This window comes from Hyla sarda, chromosome 4 (assembly GCF_029499605.1).
Source record: "Hyla sarda isolate aHylSar1 chromosome 4, aHylSar1.hap1, whole genome shotgun sequence".
Lineage (NCBI taxonomy): Eukaryota > Metazoa > Chordata > Amphibia > Anura > Hylidae > Hyla > Hyla sarda.
Window position 1 is genome coordinate 182482077 of NC_079192.1, and position 19710 is coordinate 182501786.

Consider the following 19710-nt stretch of genomic DNA (forward strand, 5'->3'; position numbering starts at 1 on the left):
GCAGTCTACAGATTATAGTTTACGCTATGATTTCTATAAAAACTCACTGCAACGTGCACAGGGCATCAAAGCACATTTCATATTCTCTCTAAAAGTTTCACTAAGAACAATGCCATGTAAAAGCAGGAAATGAATAAGAAGGACACACTTAAATGTCTATGATAGACTAATGGACACATAAAGAGAAAAACAAAATATGGAAATGATGGCATGGAGGAGGTAAAGAAATACATCTAGCCATCTATGTATTTCATTTGCAAAAAGATGTGTTTGCCAAATATTTACTGCTTGTTCTTTTATACCCCCCCATAAGTTTGTTATCTATTTCATCATTCATGACAACCATTTATTTAAAGGGTCGAAGAGTAGGCAGCAAATTTATAAAGATTAATATACTCAAAAGCCTTACTCCACGGGTTTGCCTTAAAGGGGTACTCCACCCCTAGACATCTTATCCCGCTACTGGTAACACGCGCGATCTCCCGGCTGCAATCAGTGTTCGTTTAGAGTGTTCAGTGCAGCGCCGGTGGTTCGTGACGTCACGTCCACGCCCTGCTCGTGACATCACGGCCACGCCCCTCAATGCAAGTCTATGGGAGGGGGCGTGACAGCCATCAAGCCCCCTCCTAAAGACTTGCATTTAGGGGGCGTTGGCCTGACGTCACGAGCGAGGCTTAGACGTGATGTCACAAGCCTCCGCCCAACATCGTCAGTCATCCGGCATGGAGCTTAGTTCGCTTTGTTCCCCGGATGTCTGGGGTGCCGCAACCGTGATCACGGGGTCCCCAGCGGCGGGACCCCCACAATCAGACATCTTATTATCATTTGGATAGGGGATAAGATGTCTAGGAGCAGAGTACCACTTTAAGACGACTTATAATTTGGGATAAACATTTTTTCCTTTGCAAAGAAGCAACTGTTGTACTGGGTACTCGTGGGATAATCTTTAAAGGGGTATTCCAGGCCAAAACTTTTTTTTATATATCAACTTGCTCCGGAAAGTTAAACAGATTTGTAAATTACTTCTATTAAAAAATCGTAATCCTTCCAATAGTTATTAGCTTCTGAAGTTGAGTTGTTGTTTTCTGTCTAACTGCTCTCTGATAACTCACGTCCCGGGAGCTGTGCAGTTCCTATGGGGATATTTTCCCATCATGCACAGCGCCCGGGACGCGACATCATCATTGAGCAGTTAGACAGAAAACTTCAGAAGCTAATAACTATTGGAAGGATTAAGATTTTTTTATAGAAGTATTTTACAAATCTGTTTAACTTTCCGGAGCCAGTTGATATATAAAAAATTTTTGGCCTGGAATACCCCTTTAACATTGCATCTGCCTGCAGACACTACTAGGAGAGGCAAATTCATCATGTATTTATATAAGTGCAATTAAACATATTAATAAACAAGTTACCTGCTCTTTCCTCTTCCCCTCCGCAGTGTGTGGCTGTCAGTATCTCTCTCTTCTCTTGCACGATGTAGTGATGGAGAGCGGCTGTGTGTGCTGCGGGAGCTGGCAGTGCTCGCAAGGCTGCTATCCCCCACAGCTGCTCCTCCGGAGGGGTCAGGCCCCTGGAGGAGCAGCTGAGGGGGTAGACCACGGAGCGATGGCACTGGAGAGTAATGAGCCCCATCTGAATTGAGGTTGTTGTCACTGGCGGAACGCTGTAGAAAACGCGGAGATGAGAGACCCACACAGCTCACAACACGTCTGCGTTTTGTATAACTTGGAGTCTCCGAAAAAGGCACTAGAAAAGAAACCAATCATTTTTGAGAAATTACTATTAGGAAATGGTAAAAGTAAACAATAAAATATAAGTACTGCACATGACATACTATGTAATAAGCTTCTTTTACCTACGTAAGCTGCTTTGACCCGTTTTTATGCACAGGACACATGCCCGGAAGTGCTGTAGGGCAAGTATTTTGCTGTTGTTTCTGGCCTTTCCAAGCATTCCATGTGTCCATAGGTCATAAGTCTCATGGGATCCAGGGGAGTGTGGCTATTCTGCAGTGGGTGGATGGATAGCAGGGTGGAAGGTATTTATTAAAGTAATGATAACCACCCACTGTGGCGTAGCCACATCCCCTGGAGATCATGTGACTTATAACATATTGTCCCTGGCTGGGAATTCTGGGAAAGGTCAGAGACAGCAATTACAGGAGTGGTGCTGTGCATGAAAACCAGACAAAGTGCACAAATGTAATAAATGTATATTACATAGTATTATAGATTGGCATCATTGGCTCAAAGTCTGAAGGAAAAAAAAATTGTGGAGTACCCCTTCAAGGAACCAGAATGGAAAATGAAGGTTAAAGTTAGAAATAGGGAATGTACCAAAAAAAAACCCAAAAAAAAAACAAGACCAATATCAAGCATATATATCATGTAAAGCTAAATGGTGTATAAAAGTCTGTAAAAAATGTGGAAAAAAAGCATTAAAAATGTTTGACAAGTGGTACTGCACATACATACTTCATAGGAAAACATCATAGGAAAACAATCTAATATGCAATAACATGGTGTTGGCAGCACTTTCACAGGAAAGGAATGAGGAATACAAGGTTTTCACATACCAATGTCGGATTCTTTGTGAGTTTTGATGATTTCAGCAAGTTCGAAATTTCCTGCGATAATAGCAACCTGTGATTAAAGTAAAGGGGAGGTTACAGAACTTAGGTGAACAGAGGAAGACAAAAACAAATTATAAAGTAAAGCATGGAGGATTTATTAAAGGGGTTGTCCAGGGACAGAAAATCTTTTAGATATGGCTGGGGGGGTACGTTAAACATAAAAAAAAAAAAGGGGCCATACTCATCTCCACCAATCCTCCGCATTCCTGACGGCTCTCAGTCTTTGCTCGCCACTGCTACTTTCTAGTTTCTGTGGCGGGTCACAAGAACTGCACCCCCAACCAGTCACTGGCAACAGCAGTGTCTCTTAACCAGTGACTGGCTGAGCAGGCAGACTGGAATCTTAAGCAGGGAACTCCTCCTTATTACATTCATATACCCTTATAGAGCATACATTAAACTGCTAGTCTTGTTCATGCTATTTTGGATGTAGAATTTCAAAAGGATCATTGAAGCCTCATGAACACACTCGTAGTACAGCTCCATATAGTTTCCAAAAAGCAACAGGACAGAAAGTTAAAAATATTTGTAAACTACTTCTATTAAAAACTCTTAATTCTTCCACTACTTATAAGCTTCTGTATGTTCCACAGGAACTTCTTTTCTTTTTGAATTTCCTTTCTGTCTGACCACAGTGCTCTCTGCTGACACCTCTGTCCATGCCAGGAACTGTCCGGAGCAGGAGCAAATCCCCATAGCAAACCTATCCTGCTCTGGACAGTTCTTGACATGGACAGAGGTGTCAGCAAGTAATCAAAAAATTTGTATAACTTTCTGTCATTAGCTGATTTAAAAAAACATGTTTTCTAGTGGAGAACCCCTTTAATAAAGAACTTTATTAAATCATTTAGAGGTATGACATGATTTCTTATAGAGCCATTCTGAGTTTTTTTTTTTATCTGCTGCATGCATCATTCTGACTAGCATTTGTTTTAAGTCATTATAATCTATTTTCTACAGTACATTGAAGAAAACCTACTGAGACACAGCCACACTGCAGGTGTGATGTTGCAATATGAAGATATTACATCCCATGTTACAATACACCTCTTTTGATCTTGTGGCTTTTTTAATGGAAAGGTGTTATCACAAAATGACCTACTGTATAAGTTGAAACACATAAATAATATATATATATATATATTTTTTTTTCAAATAATAATTATTATTGTTTTCTATTATTGTGGTTATTATTATTATCCATTTATCTTTTTTTAAATGTTGGTGATGTTATTAGTAATTTTCTATTTTCCTGTCTATAAAATAATACTGAAATATTGCACTTTTTATTCTGACCATTTATTATAAGAGGCTGACAGTTCTGAAAATGTTTCAGCATTCTCTTCACAGACAGTAAAATAAATAAATCTATCTATCTATCTATCTATCTATCTATCTATCTATCTATCTATCTATCTATCTAGATGACACATTTCCTTTAAGTAGCTTTGCTGATCTCTAGGTATTCTGCATCCAGAAATCTGCTTCTGTGTGTACTACTCTCTAGTAATGGGTAGTCTCCTTACCAAAGCAGCTGTAATGAGCAAGTTCTACCTATAGAGGTCATGTGATGCCTTTTCTGAAGTCGCCTTTTAAACATGCAACCGATGACCAAAGCGACCACATTCATGTAAACCATAGATCAGTGTTTCCCAACCAGCGTCCCCCCAGCTGTTGCAAAACTACAACTCCCAGGAAGCTGTAGTTTTGCAACAGCTGGGGGCACACTGGTTGGGAAACACTACCATAGATACAAATCAGAGACACTAAGACTAGGCAATATCTGTAAAGTCATCCAATAGAGCACTTCCATTCATTATGCAAATAGGAAATTCAAGAACCCCCCTCCCCACCATATGACAGGTCATAAGGCAAAATTCAGCATCATTGATTCCTCATATAATAAACTATTAAGTACTTCAATTAATCTGTGACACCTAAATAAACAGTATACTGCTGTGTACCAACAGATGGTGACGGTGTGGGAGGGGATCTGACACTAGACTGACAGTAATCCAGATTAATAAAGGATTATATAGATAGGCAGAGATTATCTGCTCATCACAGGGACATCACGGGTGTCCTTGTAACAACCTGCAGTGCTACTCTCTAGAACTAACAGCAGTCTGCACTTACTGAATAAGAGCTATGTCTCATCCAAGTTCTTTTATCTCATCCAATATTAGATATGATGGCAATATTTGAGCTACAAATATCTATAGATTATTCATTTATGGTGGGATTTCAATTGATTTAAATTATTATTGGACTGTTGGCATTGCAGACTATTTCTCTATTTGGTGAATAAAGCTGGGATACATGTAAAAAAAAAAAAAAAAAACAGACTATGAAAAGAGATGGCATATATCTACCACTGACTCATTATAAAATAAAATAAAATCCCAAAACCTTTTCATTTCATTAAAATTTCATATACCCAGACAAAAGCCTGTCAAATGTATGCCTGTGGATACAATGTTTGAATATACTTTATTTTTTTGCCATAGAGAAGCAAATATTAACACAGATACACCATGTGTAAAACTAAAATTTTAAAGTGTACCTGTCGTTATCAAAAACTTTTTATATAATGTAGATAATACTATTATATGTACAGTCAGGTCCATAAATATTGGGACAACTACACAATTTTAACATTTTTGTCTGTATACACCACCACAATGAATTTGAAATGAAACAAACAAGATGTGCTTTAACTCAAGACTGTCAGCTTTAATTTGAGGGTATTTACATCCAAATCAGGTGAACGGTGTAGGAATTACATATGTGCCTCCCACCTGGTAAGGGACCAAAAGTAATGGGACAATTGGCTTCTCAGCGGTTTCATGTCCAGGTGTGTGTTATTCCCTCATTATCCCAATTACAATGAGCAGATAAAAGGTCCAGAGTTCATTTCAGGTGTGCTATTTGCATTTGGAATATGTTGCTGTCAACTCTCAAGATGAGATCCAAAGAGCTGTCACTATCAGTGAAGCGAGCCATCATTAGGCTGAAAAAAACAAACCCATCAGAGAGATAGCCAAAACATTAGGCATGGCCAAAACAACTGTTTGGAACATTCTTAAAAAGAAGGAAGGCAACTCAGCAACACCAAAAGACACGGAAGACCAAGGAAAACAACTGTGGAGGATGACCGAAGAATTCTTTCCCTGGTGAAGAAAACGCCCTTCACAACAGTTGGCCAGATCTAGAACACTCTCCAGGAGGTAGGCATATGTGAGTCAAATTTAACAATCAAGAGAAGACTTCACCAGAGTGAATACAGAGGGGTCACCACAAGATGGAAACCATTGGTGAGCCTCAAAAATAGGAAGGCCAAATTAGAGTTTGCCAAACAACATCTGAAAAAGCCTTTACTGTTCTGGAACAAATTCCTATGGACAGATGAGACCAAGATCAACTTGAACCAGAGTGATGGGAAGAGAAGAATATGGCGAAGGAAAGGAACTGCTCATAATCCTAAGCAAACACCTCATCAGTGAAGCATGGTGGTGGTAGTGTCATGGCGTGGGCATGTATGGCGGCCAATGGAACTGCTTCTCTTGTATTTATTGATAATGTGACTGCTGAGAAAAGCAGCAGGATGAATTCTGAAGTGTTTAGGACAATATCATCTGCTCATATTCAGCAAAATGCTTCAGAACTCAGTGGACGGTGCTTCACAGTGCAGAATGACCCAAAACATACTGCAAAAGCAAGAGATTTTTTTAAGGGAAAGAAGTGAAATGTTATGCAATGACCAAGTCAATCACCTGACCTGAATTCGATTGAGCGTGCATTTCACTTGCTGAAGACAAAACTGAAGAGAAAAAGCCCCAAGAACAAGTAGGAACTGAAGACAGTTGCAGTAGAGGCCTGGCAGAGCATCACCAGGGATGAAACCCAGCAATGTCTGGTGATGTCTATGCGTTCAGACTTCAGGCTGTAATTGACTGCAAAGGATTTGCAACCAAGTATTAAAAATTAAAAATTTAATGTTTGATTTATGATTATTATTCTGTCCCATTACGTTTGGTCCCTTAACAAGTGGGATGCACATACGCAAACTGTTGTAATTCCTACACCGTTCAACTGATTTGGATGTAAATACCCTCAAATTAAAGCTGACAATCTGCAGTTATATATCAGACAGAAGGCTCATATCTTGCATTAAATCTTTCTTTTTGAATGCCCATAGCAGAATTTTTAAAGAAAAATATTCAAAACTACAACTCCCAGCAGCCCTTTGGACTCTCTTCGCCCCTCCTAGCCCGTCTGGCTCATATGTAAATACCCTCAAATTAAAGCTGACAATCTGCAGTTAAAGCACATCTTGTTCATTTCATTTGAAATCCATTGTGGTGGTGTATAGAGCAAAAAATATTAGAATTGTATCGATGTCCCAATATTTATGGACCTGGCTGTAAAAGGTTTTTGCTAATGACAGGTACACTTTAATGAGTTTTCCAAGACAGACTCATTTTATTTTATTTCAGATTTTATTGTTATTTGTTTAATGATAAACAATATGTTCCTGGACCTGCATTGATATAAATATCTTGTTTCAAGCTAACTATTGGCTGCCAGAAAAGTTTTGTGGGGAATACCAAATAGATAACAAGATATTAGATTTCTTGGGTAAGGGTGCATTCACACCACGTTTTTGCAATACATATCCCGGATCAGGTTTTTGATGAAAAACGGTTTCCTCAAAACCTGACTAAACTGTATCAAAACGTGTGTACAAATTTCAACCCGTATACAGTTAAAAACCGTATATGGTTTGAAAAAATGATGTCTGGTTGCATCCGTTTTTTAAGAAAAAAAACGTATGCGTTTTTAACTTTTCACTCCATTTTGAATAAAGTTTCCCTTGTTTGATTGAAATTCCAAGAAAAAAAACCAGTGTAAAGTCAAAAAACGTATGGTGAAAACCGGATGGAACAGTATGCATATACGGTTCTGTATGGTTCCTATTGACTCCCATGTTTAAAAAAAATGTATACGGTTTGGTACAGTTTTTCACCCGGACCAAAAACCATGGTAGACTACAGTTTTGGGTACGGGAAAAAAAACTGACAAAACCGTACAGGGTGCAAAACGGACACAACCTGATGCATCGTTTGGCATACGGTTTTCAATGGAGAGTCAATGCATACGTTTTTCAATACGGTACCATACAGTACCATCACATTGAAAACGTATACGGGAACTGTATTGCAAAGCACCCTAAGAAGAGAGGCCGGATTTAAGTTGTTTATATTACCAAAGCTTTAATATTCATTTGGGACATTGCCCCTCTTGTTATCTACAAATAAAAAATAAAAAAGCAAATAGTATATTATCACAGTATATATGGGCAGAAAAAAAACAAGAACTTAGATGAGTTAGATGTTTGGAAGTCCTAAATCTGAGAGGGTATTATATAGCAACGTTACTGTCACATTTGGCAGCACGGTGGAACAATAAAATCTTACATCTTGGGCTCGTATAGAAACCCAAGATGTCAAACTATATACTTTAAAATAAATATTAATAGCCTTCTGTTGGAAGAATGAGAAAATTGAAAGTATTAATCTAATAGTGACAGCTTCAGGGAAGGCATGGGAAATCTATCATTCTAGGAAATTATTAAAAGAAACCATGCCTCTAGACGACCTTACTCTCACTTATATACAAGCCTCTATTTCTAATATAGATATATCATTGTGGATCCAAAGAGGTCTGGAAATTGCCTCCCAATTGAAGGAGGACAGTAATATTCAAACCTTTGCGGCATTATATTTACAATATTTCTTGTCAACAACAGCAAACATTTTTTTTTTTTTTTTTTTTGGGGGGGGGAGAAATATATCTATCTGATTCCCACCTAGTTTAGAAGCTAATTTGGTATCATATGTATATGATATGCGATTTTCTGCTATTCCGGGCTGATCGGGTCTCTGGTGACCCGATCGCCCGGAAATAGGGATGATCGGAGCTGTCAGTGACAGCCCTGATCATACTGAGGAATAGGAGCGAGATTGCAGTGCTGCAATCTCCTCCTATCCCCTGCCATTAGTCAGAAATTAATTCTAACCAATGGCAGCGCACGACAGGGGGTTGCCATTGAAAACCCCCGCTCTGCCCACCCCTGGATGTCGGGCAGAACGGGGGGAAGAAGATGGCGGCGGGTACCTGATCAGAAGATGCCGTGGGGACCGCCGATCATCATTGGAGACTGCGTCGCAGGTAGGGAAGCGACAGTGGGGAGGGGGGGGGGGAAGGAAGGGGGCAGTAACGCGATCTTTACTGCTGCCCTTCTAGTGGTTGCCAAACTGCAACTCCCAACATGCCCAGACAGCCTTCGGCTGTCTGGGCATGCTGGGAGTTGTAGTTTTGCAACATCTGGAGGGTCACAGTTTGGAGACCACTATTACAGTGGTGCCCAAACAGTGGCCCTCTAGATGTTGCCAAACTACAACTCTCAGCATGCCTAGACTACCTAGGCATGCTGGGAGTTGTAGTTTTGTAACATCTGTCCCTTCAGATTTTGCAATTTTCATGAAAATTTTGAAAATTGCTGCTATACTTTGAAGCCCTCTAATTTTTTCAAAAAGTAAAAATATGTCCATTTTATGATGCCAACATAAAGTGGACATATTGTATTTGTGAATCAATATAAAATTTATTTGGAATATCCATTTTCCTTACAAGCAGAGAGTTTCCAAGTTAGAAAAATGCTACATTTTCATGAAATTTTATGATTTTTCACCAAGAAAAATGCAAGTAACGCCGAAAATTTACCACTAACATAAAGTAGAATATGTCACAAAAAAACTATCTCAGAATCAGAATAATCGGTAAAAGCATCTTAGAATTATCAATGCTTAAAGTGACGGTGGTCAGAATTGCAAAAAAGGGCTGCGTCCTTAAGGTGAAAATGAGCTGCATCCTTAAGGGGTTAAAACCACAACCATAGTCTCTGTTAGGGATGAGCGAATTAAATCTGATGAATCCGAATTTGTTACGAATTTCATGAAAAATTCAATTCACAATGAATACGAATGTCGCCACGATTCGATTGCGCAAATCGCTTCATTAAACTCCATTTAGTGCGAACCTGGCTCCAGGGCATCTAAAATGGCAGGTCCACATGTGAGGACATGGGGCAAGGAACCCTGGGAAGGCGGGATGACCCTGAATCACATGCAGCATGCAGCCTATTAGCACCCAGACACCCCTGTGATGTCACAGCCCTTTATAATCGGCAGCCATCTTGCGGCCAGTCACTTCAGCCTTTTATTGCAGAGAGAGTGACAGACAGCGCCGCGAGTTGCACAGAAAAGCATTTTTCCAGCAGCGATTCACCTACAAGTCACATCAGCGTTCTATTACAGAGAGGGACAGAGAGCAGTGTGTTACACAGAACAGCTTTTTTACAGCAGCAATTCACCTCAAGCCCAAATCCAACCTAGAAGCACGGATAAGGAAGGGAGTAAGATTGAGAAAAAAAGTGCAATTTTGGGTGTAGTACACAGCAACTGTGTGCTGCAGCACTGGTGTATACTGCTGGTGTTGTACACAAATACTGTTTTAAGCGTACATTGTCCTCTCCTCATAAGCGCATACCACATATGTACATCTAAGTGATGAACTATTTTGTTCCTGTCAAGGTCTTAAGGGCCTAGATACTGTGAAAGGCCAGCAAAAAGTACACACCTGCTGGTGTTGTAGACAAATACTGTTTTCAGCATGGTGGAGTGTATTGTATTCCCCTCATTTACGCGCTAAGTATGTCAGGCAGAGAAGTGCCATGACGTGCACAGAGGAAAGGCAGAGGCCTAAATTCATCAGGTAGAGGTTGCAGCAGACTAGGGACGAGTGGCAGCAGGAGTCGCAGTGAGAGGCCTGAGCTCCCGTTATCAGCTAGCATTCGTGTCTCGACCAGCAACCAATCTGCCGTCATCGATTGGTTAACACAGTCATCCACTTCATCACAAGTAACATCCGAGAACCCCAGTCAACAGTCGGTGGGTTCCTCAGACACAACCCTCAGTTGGCATGGCCTGGGAGCAGTCCCTGTCCTCCCATTGCCTCTGCCTTATGCTGTTCCCACCCCCACAGAAGTATCTTATGCTGTGGGTTCAGCTCCACTATTTGGTAAGGACAGTCAGCAGCTACTGCCCAGCCAAGAAGTGGAGGAGACATCCGCTGCTTCCTCTGCTAGGTGGGCAAGTAGTGATGAGGAGAGTGGCGTGGGAGGTTGTGTTGCGAGCGTTCAGGCTCCTGAAGCAGACACTGTTGAGGGACCTGAAGAGGACATCGGTGAAGTGCAGAAACAACTCGATGATGATAAAGCTGATCTCACCTGGGAGCCGGGGGCAGAAGGGGCTTCATCATCATCATGATAAGAGGGTTGCAGGTTGACCGTGAGGCAGCACCTGATCCAACAAGGTGGTAGCATAGTTGGCAGTCAGTATGGTGGCAGAAGTGGAAAGTATGGAGCCAAACGTGCCTGGGTAGACCCCCTGCTTCGTGGCAACCTATCTTCCTGGGAGGTAGTGAAACAGGGGTTCCTGGAGCCGGCGGCAGTAGCAGTCAATCAGTGCAGACTGTTGGTGGGTGAATCGGCTACTCGGTGGTGTGGCAGTTTTTCATCAAGTATCCGGAGAAGGTTAACATGGCCACATGCAAAATGTATCGCCAGAAGGTAAAGCGTGGCCAGAGTCCCAATGTTGGCACCATGGCCCTGCGTCAACATATGCAGCATCACCATAAAGCGGCCTGGGAGAACAGTGGCTCTGATGTGATGGTACAGCCTGCTGCATCACCCAGTGGCACGCCACTCCCTGTTTCAGCCAGCCAAGGCTCCACCTCCTCAGCCAAAGGGAGCTGTGTGTCATACCCTCCTTCTGTCGCTACAGATGCTCCTGCTCCTCCCAGTTTTAGTCAGTCATTCTGGCATACAATCCATCGGTGAAGCCATGTCCAAGAAACAACAGTATGTGCCCACTCATCCAACGGCACAGAAGCTGAATGTGCTCCTGTCTAGGTTGCTGGTGCTGCAGTCCCTCCCTTTTCAAGTGGTGGACTCTGCACCTTTCCGAGAACTGATGGCTTTTGCCGAGCCGAGGTGAAGAGTGCCAAGCAGACGTCAGGAGTTGTAACTATGGTTAGGGACAATACATGTCCTTTACGGCTCACTGGGTGAATGTGGTTCCTGCACAGCGACAACACCAACTTGGACAGGTCACGCTGCTTCCTCCTCCACGTTCTCAGGCCGTTGGTCCTGTGACAGTGTGCAACAACGCCTCCTCATCCTCCACCGTGTCCTCAGCCACCATGGTCACTGACAATGGGAAGAACATCTTGTCTGCACTGCGACTGGGAAGGCTGAGCCATGCGTCCAGCATGGCACACATGTTCAATCTGGTTGTCAAGCGATTCCTGAAGTGTTCCCCCCATTTGCAAGACATTCTGACAATGGGAAGGAAACTTTGCATGCACTTCAGCCACTCATACACTGCAAAGCACACCCTCCTTGAGCTGAGGCGTCAGAATGGTATCACCCAACATAGTCTGATTTGCAACGTTGCCACACATTGGAATTCCATCCTCCAAATGTTGGACCGACTATGCGAACAGAGAAAAATCATCACCGATTTCTTGATGATCCAAGCGGATAGAGGTACTCCCCTGTGTAACTTCAATGTCAACCAGTGGCAGCTCATACGTGACACCTGCCGTTTGCTCAGGCCCTTTGAGGAAGCCACATTATTAGTAAGTCGCCAGGATTACGGAATGAATGACGTCATTCCACTGCTTCATTTCGTCCAACACGTGATGGAAACAGGGCAATTGAGACGTGGCGCCTCCATCTCACGGCCACATGAGGGGCGGCTGAACTGGAAGAGCAGGAGGAGGGGGAGGGGCACAGTGGAGCACAGTTTAGGTTTCGCCAAATGGGTGTTTTTTTTAGTCATCTGACAGGAGAGGAGGAGCAGGAGAGGCCAGAGGAGCTTGAGGGTTATGAGGAAGGCGAAAATGAGGACCCAGACACACCGTGGCAGTATGCAGTAGAGATGAGGCAGGGAGTCCCTCCGAGTCACTTGCACAAATGGCACGATGCATGCTCAGTTGCTTGCGTAGTTACCGCCGAATTGTCAACATTCGGCAGCAGGATGACTTCTAGCTCTCCACCTTATTGGACCCTTGCTACTGGCACAAAATGGGGGACTTTTTTACACCCACTGAGAGGGAGGACAAAGTGACCTACTACAGAGACATCCTACGTAGTCAGTTGGCCGATGCCTATCTGCGCCATCGTCCATCCTCTCGCAGGTCTTACTCGGAGGGCCCTCTGCGCTCACCTACCACTGCCATGGCTGCTGGGGAGCGTTGGGGTGGCAGGAGCAGTACCAGCTCCATCAGCAGAAGCCTGAGTCTACAGTCGCTGATGAGTAGCTTTCTTCACCCGCATAGTGAAGCAACTCATCATCAGCAGGTAGACCTGGAGCAAGGCCTGAACCAGCAGGTGGTGGTATACCTTGATATGCCCATGCCAACACACCTTGAAGATCCGCTGGACTTCTGGGCAGCCAAACTTGATTTGTGGCCCCAACTATTAGAGTTTGCCTTGGAAAAGCTGTCCTGCCCGGCCAGTAGTGTGCCATCAGAGTGGGTATTTATTGCGGCTGGGCCCATAGTAACCCCAATGAGAACTCGTCTGTCCACGAAAAATGTGAAGAGACTGACCTTTGTGAAGATGAATAGAGTAGATTGACCATGATGCCACACCAACACTTCACAAATATTGATAGTGCAAAACATATTTAAGGTGCTGCTCCCCAGTTACAGACATTCCTCGGCATTAGACCACAAGTAAGTATTGAGGATATGCATTACGTAAAACGTAACTTTTAATAATATTCAGAAAATATATGTAGCCACAATTTTGTTTAAATCAAACAAAAGGAAAGGTGTACAAAAAACATCATGTGCCACCTACACTACCAAGTATTGATATGATGCAAATACCCCTAAAAGGTGGAGGGGGATCTCTCCCTATTTCCCCCTACAAACACTGCCATTTCCCAGGATTTTAGGTGGAAACAGAGAAAGTTTCCTGAGTGGAGCCACCCTTTTTAGGGTGAGTAACACTTGCCAAGAAGGGAATTAATAGGGCGAGAGTAGGGCCTTAGGGGAAGTGTTTACCCCCAGCGATTACCATGGACCATACGTTGCTCCCTTCCACCTTTTAAAGGTGTTTGCATCACATCAATACTTGGTGGTGTAGGTGGCACATGGTCTCCTCATGCTGCCACCAACTTCAGGCTATGTCATTTAGCCACTATATGTTCTCCTCATGCTGCTGCCACCTCCACGCTGTGTCATTCAGCTACTATATGGTCTCCTCAAGCTTCCATCACCTCCAGGCTGTGTCATTCACCCACTATATGTTCTCCTCATGCTACCGCAAACTCCAGGCTGCGTCATTCAGCCACTATATGCTGCCGCCAACTCCAGGCTGCGTCATTAAGCCACTATGTAGTCTCCTCATGCCGCTGCCAACTCCAAGCTGTGTCATTTAGCCAATATATGTTCTCCTCATGCTACCACCACCTCAACGCTGTGTCATTCAGCCACTATATGCTGCCACCAACTCCAGGCTGAGTCATTAAGCCACTATGTGGTCTCCTCTTGCTTCCGCCACCTCCAGGCTGTGTCATTCAGCCACTATATGTTCTCCTCATGCTGCCGCAAACTCCAGGCTGTGTCATTCAGCCACTATATGTTCTCCTCATGCTGCCGTGGCAGGCATAAGAAATATGTGCTCGGTAGAGCTGCTATATGTAAGCCCAATATTAATGCTGCAATTGTGTATTATAAATGTATGTACAGCAAGAGGTGCAACGGCCATCCAACACTAGGAATGTATGCACATAATAAACATGCCTACTGTGGAGGCTACGCATATATGCACCAAGATAACTGTAAACAAATGCATAGAACAAACTATGGCAATATGCATCAACGATGCTATGTACTAGTGCATGTATAACATAAGGCCTGGGAGCGTATGTACCGATAGAATGTAACCAAATGTATAAATTCACGATATGCTACGAGTGTATGTACAGCATAAAAGCTATGTGCAGTGAATACTACATGTGAACAGTATAGAACCTATATATGTATAGCGAAAAAACTACGTATGAACATTAGCAATGCTACAAGCTTGTGAACATAAACTGTTACGGGCTTATGTATAGTAACTGCTATGAGCGAGTGAACATCGTAACTGCTAAAAGCACCTGACATTAAAACTATGAGCGTATGTATATGAATGCGATGAACATATGAACAATATAAATGCTATCAGCAGATAAACAGGATAAAAGCTATGAATGTATTTACAGCATGAATGCAATGAGCATGAACAATAAAACCTACAAGCAAATAAACCGCACACTATGAGCATATGTACTGCATGAATGCAATGAACATATAAATAGAGCATATGAACAGTATAAATACTATAAGCGTATAAAGAGAATAAAACTATGAGCATATGCACAGCATGAATGCAATGAGCATATAGACAATATAAATGCTACAGGCAAAAAAACTGCGTATGTCCTGTATGAATGCAATGAGAGTATAAACAGCATAATTACAATGAGGATATAAATAGTATAAACCTACATATGTATAGTGAACTGCTATGTATGAACATTTAGCGATGCTACAAGCGTGTGAACATAAACTGTTACAGGCTTATGAATAGTGACTGCTACGAGCGAGTGAACATCGTAACTGCTAAAACGCCTTCCAGTAAAACTACGATCGTATGTATGAAATGAATGCGATGAACGTGTAAACAATATAAATGCTATCGCAGATAAACAGTATAAAGCTATTAGCATATGTATGGCATGAATGCACTGAGCGTATGGACAATATAAATACTACAAGAAAACAAACAGCACACTACTATGAGCGTATGTACTGCATGAATGCCATGAGCGTATGAACAGTATAATACTATAAATGTATAAACAGTATAAAGCTATGAGTGTATGTACAGCATGAATGCAATGAGTATATGAACAATAAAACCTACGAGCAAATAAACAGCACACAATGAGCGTATGTACTTCATGAATGCAATGAGCGTATGAACAGTATAAATACTATAAGTGCAAAAGCAGAATAAAGCTATGAGCATATGTACAGCATGAATGCCACGAGCATGTGAACAACATAAAGGTTACAGGTAAATAAACAGCACAACACTATGAGCGTATGTCAGGGATGTGGAAATCCTATCACCCGACGCCCGGGACAAGTAGTTTTGGGCTCCGGGCAGGGGAATTTTTCATAGATTTAGCCCTGTATCGGGCTAGCAGGGCCGGACCGACTTCGGAAATTTCACCTCACACCGGCGCTCAGAGTGTATGGAGGGGGCGGCGGCCCCCAGCTGATTTCAGTAGCCGGGGGCCGCTGCTCAGAGAACCCACCCCGTGCCCCAGTCTGTCCTCCTTCACATACAGAAATCCTCCCCGTGCAGTGCAGTCTGTCCTCCTCACACACAGCAGTCATTATGGAGGTCAGGAGCTCTGCACAGACGTACTCCCCCCCCCCCCCTGCTCTGTGTTTTCCCCGTGCAAACTTGCAGACTCTCCATGGTAGATGAGGTCCTGAGGAGACAGAGCAGGGGGTGGGGGATGGAGCTGTGTACGGAGCTGTGTTCATCCTCGCTCTCCCCCTGCTTCTTGTGTAACGTAGAAGAAAGTGAGTGTGAAGCAGTGTGAAGCTCAGGTGAGGAGGCCGAGCATGCAGGCGGCGGGAAGGGTGGTTGTATATGTATGTAATGTATAATTAGGGGGGTGTATCAGCGGCAGGTGTATGTATGATGTGTGCATATGTATGGTGTATATGTATGGTGTGAGTGTATGTGTGATGTGTGTATGATGTCTGTGTGTGATGTGTGTATGTGTATGTCTGTGTATGTATGATGTGTGTATGATGTCTGTGTATGTGTGTATGTAATGTATGATGGGGACACCGGCGGGTGTATGTATGATGTGTCTGTATGTATGATGTATGTATGTAATGTATAATATAGGGGGCAGTGGCCTGTGTATGTATGTATGATGTGTCTATGTATGTATATACTGTATAATATAGGGGGCAGTGGCCGGTGTATGTATGTATGATGTGTCTATGTATGTATATACTGTATAATATAGGGGGCAGTGGCCGAAGTATGTATGTATGATGTGTCTATGTATGTATATACAGTACTGTATAATATAGGGGGCAGTGGCCGGTGTATGTATGTATGTATGATGTGTCTATGTATGTATATACTGTATAATATAGGGGGCAGTGGCCGGTGTATGTATGTATGATGTGTCTTTGTATGATGTATGTATATACTGTGTATGTATGATGTGTCTATGTATGATGTATGTATATACTGTATAATATAGGGGGTAGTGGCCGGTGTATGTATGTATGATGTGTCTATGTATGTATATACTTTATAATATAGGGGGCAGCGGCGGGTGTACGTATCATGTGTCTATGTATGTATATACTGTATAATATAGGGGGCAGTGGCCGGTGTATGTATATGTGTATGTATGATATGTGTATGCATGTATGTTTTGTATAGGGGCGGACTGACAAGTGCTGCTGCCAGTTGTGCTAATTTTTTTCATTTATTTTTAGTGGCTTCTGGCCACCCGCACTAAATTGCACCCCCAGAATCCCGCCCCCCTTCATACCCATCCGCCGACCAAGAGCCCCACGGATGCACGCAAACACGCTCGAACCAAAACTACAACTTCCAGCATGTTGCACCGTAACCTAAACTGTAGAACTATAAAGTGTAACATGCTGGGAGTTGTAGTTTTGGTTCGGTCAGCTGCATAGCCATAGGCTGTATCAGGGCATGCTGGATGTTGTAGTTAACTGTAATTCCCAGTATTCCTTGACACAGCCTATGGCTCTGCAGCTGACACGAACCAAAACTACAACTCCCAGTATGTTACACAATAACCTTAACTGTACTACTATACAGTGCAACATGCTGCAACACCCACAACCATAGGCTGTATCAGGGCATGCTGGGTGTTGTAGTTACTAACTGTAATTCCCAGTATGCCTTGACACAACCTATGGCTCTACAGCTGACACAAACTAAAACTACAACTCCCAGCATGTTACACAATAACCTTAACTGTAATACTATACAGTGCAACATGCTGCAACACCCACACAACCATAGGCTGTATCAGGGCATGCTGGGTGTTGTAGTTATCTACTAACTAAATGCAACTTCCAGCATTTTCTGACACATAACACAGCGGCGTTCACTGTTATCCAATCAAAAGACTCCGTGCATAAGTCCCTATGAAGACTGAAAAATAGTGATTAAAATATTTTAAAAAGTGTGTATATATGTGAATAAGCCCCTTTCCTAATAAAAGTTCTGATAATCAATGGTTCCGATAAAAACTACAGATCCCGGCGCATAAGATTACCCTCATACATCCCTGTATATGGAAACATTGGAGTTATAGGGGTCAGATGGGGGGGGCTTGCCTCGGGTGTAAAAGGAGCTAGCTACAGCTCTCCCGCCACTAATAGCCTAGCATGCTGCGATCGCCGTGGTCGCTATTAAACCATTAGATCACCTCTGTCTAAGTTGACAGCAATGTCTAAAGGGATCTTATAACCATCCCTGGTGGTCTAGTGGGGTGGATCGTACGATTTTGGTTGAAATTATTTCATCTACCAGGACAAGTGGATTTTCTTGAGGGACAAGTAGATTGTGTTCCGCTTTAGTCCCTTGGACAAGTAGTTTTTTTTTCAAATTTCCACACCCCTGGTATGTACTGGTATGTACTGTGTGAATCTGAGTGTATGAACAGTATAATACTATAGGTGTATAAACACAATAAACCTACTTATGTATAGTGAAATGTTATGTATGAACAGTAGCAAAGCTACAAGCACGTGAACATAAAAACTGCTACGGGCTTATGTATGGTAACCGCTATGAGCGAGTGAACATCATAACTGTTAAAACACCTGCCAGTAAAACTACGAGCGTAGTTTAGAAAACATGTCAGAAACAATAAAAATGCGATGCTCTGAAGACGTGTCAGTAACAACAAATGGCCGAAACCAAAACCTGAAGTCGTGTCGGGTATAATAAGTATACGTCCAACTGTCCACATGAACCTACCCCATATAGAACTTGCTGAGCAATCAACGATGACAGCAACCTCCAACGAACCACCACTCTTCAGGAGCCTAACTTGACTACGCATAACCACTATAATCATAATATGTTTCAACAATGATCCATTTGTGTGTTGCTCTGAGAACGTGTTAGTAACAACAAACAATCAAGTCTATGCTTCACCTAAAGTCGTGTTAGGTGAGACAACGATACATAAATACTGAAATCACCATACACCTACCCCTGAATAGGTTTTTGAACAATCTAATGATGATAACAACCTTCTACGCTGCACCAACTTTTTTTTAAATTAAAATATGAACGGTAGAATTATCTTTAATTATATATAAAACTCTTGCCAACACATGAATACATGCCCCAAGGCCACCCTGAACCAATAGCTGTCCAACAGCCTATGACCTCCGACAGCCTAGACTGCCAAAGCAGCCCAGAGCATGCACCCTGCCTCGACAAGCTAATTAACACCTAAAAACCTACAAGCTGATCCCCCGGTACCAGCGGTTACCCCCACATACCGGAGATGTCTCCTAATGCATATAAAAGGACAACAGCTAAACATGTGCCAACTAACCAACTAACTAGCACAATATCGTGATATTTATGCTGAGTGTGCGAGCGGCGGACGCCTTACCCACCTAACGGTATGCAGAGCGTGCAGCAGCGACATCTCATTTGGTGATAATGAAAACTATGCAGAGTGTATTTGCAACGAAAGAAAACTTTTATGCAGAGCGTGCGGGCAGCAGAAAACGTACCCTACCCCTGAACATAACCAGAAAACAGTACATGACTTACGAACACCGGCAAGCCGGCACTT

The 19710-nt window shown here is 42.6% G+C and overlaps 1 protein-coding gene across 4 annotated transcripts in view; it reads right to left on the minus strand.

Annotated features, from left to right (window-relative positions):
- The window catches only part of SHANK3 (SH3 and multiple ankyrin repeat domains 3), a 502635-nt gene that overhangs the window by 253520 nt on the left and 229405 nt on the right, over positions 1–19710 (minus strand). For all 4 annotated transcript variants that reach the window (XM_056573015.1, XM_056573012.1, XM_056573011.1 and 1 more), the window contains exons 12-13: positions 2579–2645; positions 1416–1749 (exon numbers count right to left, since the gene is read on the minus strand). In XM_056573015.1, coding sequence (XP_056428990.1) covers positions 1416–1749; positions 2579–2645 — 401 coding nt within the window. The remainder of the gene's footprint in view (positions 1–1415; positions 1750–2578; positions 2646–19710) is intronic.